The following is a 7302-nucleotide window of genomic DNA, read 5'->3' as shown; positions in this document are numbered from 1 at the left end:
TGGAATTGTCTCAAGAGTCTATCAGCCTTATAGAAAGTAGCCCTCTGTAATCCAACTATGAAGATGTGATCTAATCCTGGGGACTGCAACAAAGGGGTTAGGCACTTCCACTAATAAAAATTCCATCAAATTGAGACATTGGATTTCTTGTTCAAAAATTTCACCTAGTCACTTTTAGTTTGACACTCGGTTTTGAGGATAATCCTACTAAGGAAATTGCTAGGACCATAATCAGCAACAGTAGGCGTGGCAATCATGTCCAATCCTTCCGTCAACCATATCTTCAAAGTCAAGGGACTCCTAAGAAAGTTTTGTGACTCCTTACTAAGAAATACAGAATCCAATCCTAAAAGAGTTTTTGCCAAGATCAGAGAAGCAAGATTATCACCATCCTTAATTTGTCTCACAAGTCCTAAAGCATTGGAAAAAATCTCCCTATGTCTAGGATCATAAGAAACTAGTACGGATTTCTTGCAAGGATCATAACCCAGAATAGCTGAAAATTCTTCAATTGTGGGACAAAGTTCAATAGTTTTAAACTAGAATATATGATATTCAATATCCCAAAACTTCACAACAACACAGAGGAAATCCCACTTGATCTTGACATTCCTCAAGGCCTTGATTCCATCTAGCTTGTAGCTTGTAAAATTGGTCTTGGTACTAAAATCAAAGTTACGAACCCATCTATTGATATCATGAATGGTTGAATGAGGAAAATTTTGATTGTTAGCCATGGATAACTCTTGCATGTGATTATTATTGCTTGATAACTTTGATGCAGAGATTTGTTTGCAGGTTAGATGCTAAAAGTAAGCTACCTCAGTCCAAAACCAGCTTTAAATAAGTTTCAAGAGTTTGTAGCTAACTAGGAAAGTGTTTCATGGACTCAAACGGAGAAAATAATTTTCAAAAAACTCAAAAACATAAAAAACGCGTTAGAAAAGCGCAAGGAATTGGCCCAAAATTAGGTGTGCCTGTCGGCACCTTAAAGTGCTAGTCGGCACTCTAAGATTGCCGATCGCCGATCAGCACTTCCCAACAGCCGATCGGCACTCTCCAAGTGCTGATCAGCACTCCAAGAGTTCTGATTGGCACCCAGCTCGGCTAAGGCCCGTTTACCCTATCTTGTGTTTTCAGACACTTTACGGGCTTGTTTTGACTTCATTTTTCACTAAAAAAATTGATTGTGCAATAAAGTTTTTCAAAAATTTGCATGGAATGTCAAACTGGGGCATTTAAACATGCCTTGTCCATTTGTTTTCAAAAAATCACCTACGTCACTACTTTCAAAAAAGGGAAAGGGAAGAAAAATGGATCAAATCAAGATTTTCCAAAGTCATGAATTCATCTCTTAAATTAGTGGCATTTAGCTATGCCTTATCCTCCCTTTTTGGAACAAGTAAAAATTACTCACTCTTTTTTGAAAAAAGAAGGCAGAAAAATTCTTTTCAAAAAATGAAGGGTTATCAAGCATAAAGTTTTCAAACTAGGGGCATTCGGCCGTGCCTCATTCAAGTAAGTGCAAATCCCATCAGAAGTGGGTAGACAAAGACAAGTGTTAGATCAATTATCATGGAAGTTCAAGCAAAACACTCGGAAAGCATCATCTTATACCCAGTTCACTTCATTGAGCACATATTGAGAAGATTGAGTGCACGTCACAAGTTGCAAACCTCCAATCATCCGCATGCTTTCCTCCATAAGATCAACTCAAACACAAACCAATGAAGAGAGAACACATGTCAATCACCTGAGAGAAGGTCGCGTCGCATTAAATGTGATGGAACGAGAATCTCAGGAAACGAAGGGGAGATTGAACTGCCAAAAGCCTTTCATATTCCTATGCTCATCCAAACAAAGAATGACAAAGGAATAAGAGGATAACTAACAATTAGTGTAAAATGATCATCCATAAAATGACCGTTCGTATAGGATCGTCGTTATCAAGGAAAATCATAAGCACACATTAATACTCAAATATAAATTCCTCACTTAAATGGCACGAGTGTAACGGACATATAGCCTTTCTAGTCACCAGCTCACACTACAAAAAAAGGGGTCTAAAGCTGCGTTTGAAAAACGCAGCTTAAGACCCCAAAAACGCGGCTATAGGCTTTTAGCCGCGTTTCCTATGGCCGCGTTTATAAACGCGGCCTAAAGTCCGCAGCTCAAAGCCTATAGCTGCGTTTTTTGAAACCGCGGCTAAAACCATACCTATAGCCGCGTTTTTGGAAACGCAGCAGTAGACCCCAACCTATAGCCGCGTTTATTAGAAACGCGGCTCCAGGACAGCTTTGAGCTGCGGTTATCAACGCGGCTATAGGTTGCTTCAAGCAGCTGAGTAAGAGTCTATAGCTGCGTTTTAAGAAACGCGGCTATAGGTTTTTTTTTTTTTTTAAATATTTTTTCCCCTGCTTTCTCAACTTCCTGCTATACACACAACTCCCTGCTATAGACCCACTCTTACTTTCCTCTGCCAAACAGCTATCAAATCCCCTTCTACTTCCTAACACAACCCCATAACCCTTTCTTCAACAACTCTAAATCTTATTTCCACAAATCCTACTACTCTTTAATCCACCACAATTACAAGAAGACAAATTCCTCAATTTGTCCTATGTCACTGCATCATCAATCAAGCATGAGAACAATTAGTGTGTGTGTGTGTACACATCATTCCCCCCCCCCCCTTCTCTCTCTTTATTTTCTCATGTATACCATACAGATGAAAGAAATAAAAAAATGAGGCCCAAACTTCAAACAAGTGATGAAGTAGTTTCAGCAGCATAACCCATGATAGTAGCCAACAGAAGCACCATTATACTCTTCAACCATGAGATCAAGGATATGAGCCAGGGGCAAGAAAGAAAGATACACATCATCTTCATTCATCTATCCACAGATAAAAATTGCATTTTGTTAAATGGAATGTTGATACTTCAAGTTTAATAATGAATACACAACATATCACATGGTTTTAGTTGATAGGGGAGAAACATACAGCATGAAACATTGATTTTGCACAACAAAAGTCCTTATCTATGTAGTTGGGACTCATGCAAAGGAAAAGAGTAACCAGAATTTCATATAGCTTAGGAAGATGTCATGGAGATTAATTAAACAACAAGAGAAGAGATATGTAGAAAAAACCTATCAGCTATTCAAGAACCATTTTTACCTTGTCTTCAAATTGTGCCATAAATAGATCCATCCGTCTTATAAAAGAGGCAATGTTCTCATGTGTTAACACAACACCTTTAGGATCTCCACTCGTGCCACTTGTGTACATAATTGTGCAAATGTGGAAAGACTGAGGTGGACAAATCTGACGGGGTTTCTTTTCCCTGATGAACAATAAAATCTTAAGATCAACCAAAACAGAAGAAAGCATGCAAATTGACAGTAATATGTTGTCAGTGAGAATGAGACATTTTAAAGTTAGTTAACCTAAGCTTTGGTGAGAAGTAACCCATATATCTTACAAATTTTTGGGGGGAAAATGAATCCACTTTTTATGCAAAATGGATATATGGGACATGACAACACATAGCATGAATTCCACTTACATTTGCATATAAGATGGGCCCAAACACACAATGCTCACATTGCTGTCAGAGAGATCCATAGCATAGATTTATTTAACATCTTCAACTAGAGATATACTAAGACAAATTCCAGGAAGATAGAAAATAGCGTCAAAACATATAGAGCAGAGCACAATGAATCGCAAATACTAGTTCTAATCTAGTAGAAGATGTACAAGTACTCTTTTCTCTTTAAGGAAAAGTTACTACTGAAGAGAAAGAAAACACATGTTCTATGTTTATTTACATTGAACGCAGATTAGTTTATTGAACAAAATATTCAATCAAGACAATGGGAAACTGACCATATGAAAGAACTCATTCCATGAATATGGTTTTATCCTAATTTCAGTTGCCTTATTCTTCTCTTCCTCTGTTAAGGAAGTGAAGCACACCATAACTGCAACCACAACCAAACTCAGTAGAAAGCCTTAACATGGAGCAGACTGCAGTTATTTAATCATTCTTACTTTTCAGTTGTTGAGCAGATTTACAATCAGGATTTAGTAGATGCAAACACAAGAACATTTGTCCAATCAAAACATCCATTGCTTTTGAAATGTGAGCTTATGTGATTAAGCATATCATTTTATCACAAAGCAAATTTTTTTAAAGTTCTTACTTCTTTCACTTTTTTATCCTGGACAAAAACAAAATCAACCTCTGCATGATCGAGAATAAAATTGATAGCACCTGGCCCTGCATCCAACACAACCCTTAAGTATTTAATTAAATTTCCAAAAATTATATGTAGAAAAAAAGCCTCAAATCGATGAAATGTTTCAAAAATGAAACTTGAGAATAGAAATTAGCTACTGAAAAATACAAGACTGAATCAGGAATTAGAAAATCCATGACAAAGTGTACTAGCAAGCAATGTACAACCAGGCAGGAAAGCCAATGATTCTAGAGGGTCAACATATGAGAGTCAATCAAATTGGCTCAATTTTAATAAAATCTTAATATGATGCTTTCATTTGGACCAGAAACTGAAACAAAAATAAAATAAGACACATTTCAAAATTAACCCTGGCCGTCAAACGTGGTTTAGGAGGAAAAAAAAAAAGAAGCAATATAGCAGAAGTTGTTTTCACCTTTATGGCCTGGCTCACATAATTTAACATATTTACTAAGAAATATAGCAGAAGTTGAATCATGTGTGATATGCAACACATCCTTGGCTTTTGTTATGACTGAAAACAAATCATTTATGAACAGAAATACCTGAAAACATCCCAAGCTGTACTAATATTGGGATCAGGTGGAGGAAACTCATTCTTGGAGAGTAAATTACAATACACGGGACCAACTGCTGGCTTCTCATCTAGGCCTTCCCTTCCCTCTTCAACCTTAGCTGAAAAAATCTTCATTTTTTTCCAAATTGTGAAACCTGGACAAGAGAAGCATTAGCACATAGACTTATAGATTCAAAAGTCTAGAAAATTTATGGCACCACTAAATCATTTAGGCAACGGTCAATAAATAGCATACGGAAATGGTTAGAAACATGATTTTCTATTGGTCCAGATATGGGGAAATGGAATTGAATTTAAAAAGAAGAAAAGAAAGGCATGGTTGTTAATGAGTTAGTTGTAACAGATGGAAAGTAATGGTGTTTGATGCATCTGTACTTTGCATTTATGACAATATATTATACTAAACCAAACACTACAAAATTTCACAATATACATATGCTTGTCTTTCCATTTGGACAAACAAACAAACAACTCAAGCAAAACACAAGAAATGAATGAAAGTGTTAACTTGGCCGTGTTATGGCTTTTCCTACAACCTAAAATTCTACAAGTTCCTCCACAAATTCATTGAGAACTTGACATGTCTGTATATGACCATGACCATGACCATATTATATCATTGATTACTATATTTTCAATTTGTTTCCTTTTGAATCAAATTTAAAATTCCCACCAATCAACCGTGCATTGCAACTAAAACCAATTATTTCCTTCTGTCAAATTTATTTCCCCAACAACCATCCTAATCCTTCTAAAAAAAAAACAACCAACCATTATAATTTTAAAACCAATTTAATTATTAGGCCAATTTAATAGAGGCGCTACATTCATATTTAATGGCCAATACCAACACCTAAAGGGATGTATGTTATTTATTTTTATTTTTTGATTTCCTTAAATTATTGTTTCATCAACATCCTGCTGTCAAAAGGTGAGGTCCACCTCAAGAGAGAAGTGCTATTGAAGAGTTGAAGAAGTACTACAATTACCTAATATCAATTAATGTGATGCAGAACGATGCATTTTCAAGAGTGTGTGGAGAAGAAAAGGACAACAAGTACAGGTATGTGAGAGTAGTAATAGTTCCCAACTCCTTTGGTAAGGGATTCACAAGAACAGAGCTGCATATCACTTGCTGGTTAATTTAAGATTAAAGCAAATAAATAAAAAATTTATAAATATAATTTTACAAAGCTCACATAAAAGTTAATTGTGTTGAAGCCCATTCCAGTGTTATTGTTCAATTGAGATAGTTAAACGCAAAATATTGACCACAATGTCATGTTTGGAGCAACATTTTGAAAGTGAGGATGCGAGATTGTAGTTGGTGGCTCTATAAATGGTCAAAACAAAGCTATCTAAATAGCTTCAACTGTATTTCTTTTAAGGTCTTTACCAAGTGTATATCTTTCAAGTGTATTTTTTCAGTGTACAGCCTCAGTGAAAAAAATTCAACAAATAGCTACAAGAACTGTTTACACACACATAGGGTCTTGAAGGATATGAACCAAAAGCTTATAACAATTCACATGCTCTATTTATGTATATCAGTTCTTAGAAGCATTTCATCAAACACATAATTTGCATTACAAAACCACAAACGAAAATAGAAATAGAAAATAAAGACAAACTCAAAACAAATCATTGAAAATACTATGAAACAAAACCCACAAATGAATCCCAAAAAAAAACCCACACACAAATCAGAGGAAACCCAAACAAACCCACAAAAAAAAGACAAAATGAAACCCACAGAAAACCCCAAAGCCTTTATGATTCAGATTTAGTAGAAATAGAGAAATAGAGAGGATAAAGAGGAAGAAAAGAGTTGAGAGAGACAAACCTTGCTGCCTTAAAGAGAGAAAGAAGCACTAGTATTGACTACTGATCAGAACAGAGGAAGAGAGTGCGTGACAGTTAATTTCTGAGAACAACAACAACAACAACAAAGCCTTAGCTACTTCTACTAAAATAAGATTAACAACAACAATAACAAAAAATTAAATATGTATATAAACAGACCCAAAAACTCAAAAGGAGGAAACCTTACCTTCTCGACGATCCCTTCAAGATTTGGGAGGAAAGGATATCGGTCAGAGCAAGACGGCGTCGATCGAGCTGCGTGGCACAGAGCACGGCGGCGAGATTAGGGATCGAGAGCTAGAGAGTGAGCTGAGAGGTTTTTTCAGAAAATATAGGGTTTTTTTTCGTTGTTGTGTTGAACTGAGGGTTTTTTTTTTTTTTTTTTTTTTAATTTATAACAAACCCAGAGCTGCGTTTTATAAAACGCAGCTCTGTATGCGTTTAAGCTGCGTTTAATGAAACGCAGCTTCACTACACGTTTAAGCCGCGTTTAATAAACGCCGCTTGGGGATATATTGAAAAAAAAAATAAAAAAAATTCCGCGAACAGGTATGTAGCCGCGTTTTTAAAAACGCGGCTTCAGCCCTAGCCCCAAA

General features: G+C 36.0%; 1 protein-coding gene across 5 annotated transcripts; it reads right to left on the bottom strand.

The window, feature by feature from the left end:
• Window positions 1-2087: 2087 nt before the first annotated feature.
• Window positions 2088-5233, bottom strand: LOC115984123 (long chain acyl-CoA synthetase 1-like). 5 transcript variants are annotated; one of them, XR_004090383.1, is made up of 4 exons: window positions 4812-5233; window positions 3570-4286; window positions 3182-3347; window positions 2088-2895 (listed from the first exon to the last, which is right to left on the bottom strand). XR_004090383.1 is itself a non-coding variant. In XM_031107036.1 (4 exons), the coding sequence occupies exons 1-4, from the start codon at window positions 4955-4957 to the stop codon at window positions 2782-2784; spliced, it is 429 nt and encodes a 142-aa protein (XP_030962896.1). In that variant the 5' UTR covers window positions 4958-5233; the 3' UTR covers window positions 2088-2781. The 5 variants fall into 5 exon arrangements, 2 of the variants coding, with proteins under 2 accessions (XP_030962896.1, XP_030962897.1); XR_004090384.1 differs by having other exon boundaries at window positions 4210-4286; window positions 4812-5232; XM_031107036.1 differs by having other exon boundaries at window positions 3182-3341; window positions 4219-4227.
• Between the last annotated feature and the right edge of the window lie 2069 nt (window positions 5234-7302).

Source organism: Quercus lobata, chromosome 4 (assembly GCF_001633185.2).
Source record: "Quercus lobata isolate SW786 chromosome 4, ValleyOak3.0 Primary Assembly, whole genome shotgun sequence".
NCBI lineage: Eukaryota > Viridiplantae > Streptophyta > Magnoliopsida > Fagales > Fagaceae > Quercus > Quercus lobata.
The sequence above is the reverse complement of the archived record's forward strand: the minus strand, read 5'-3'. Positions and strand labels throughout refer to the sequence as shown.

Excerpts from the sequence above, each read along its gene's own strand:
- LOC115984123 (XM_031107036.1), bottom strand. The coding sequence starts at position 4,957 with ATGAAGATTTTTTCAGCTAAGGTTGAAGAGGGAAGGGAAGGCCTAGAT. Across the intron at positions 2,896-3,181 it reads TGGCACAATTTGAAGACAAG|ATGAATGAAGATGATGTGTA; the intron begins GTAAAAATGGTT and ends ATCTGTGGATAG.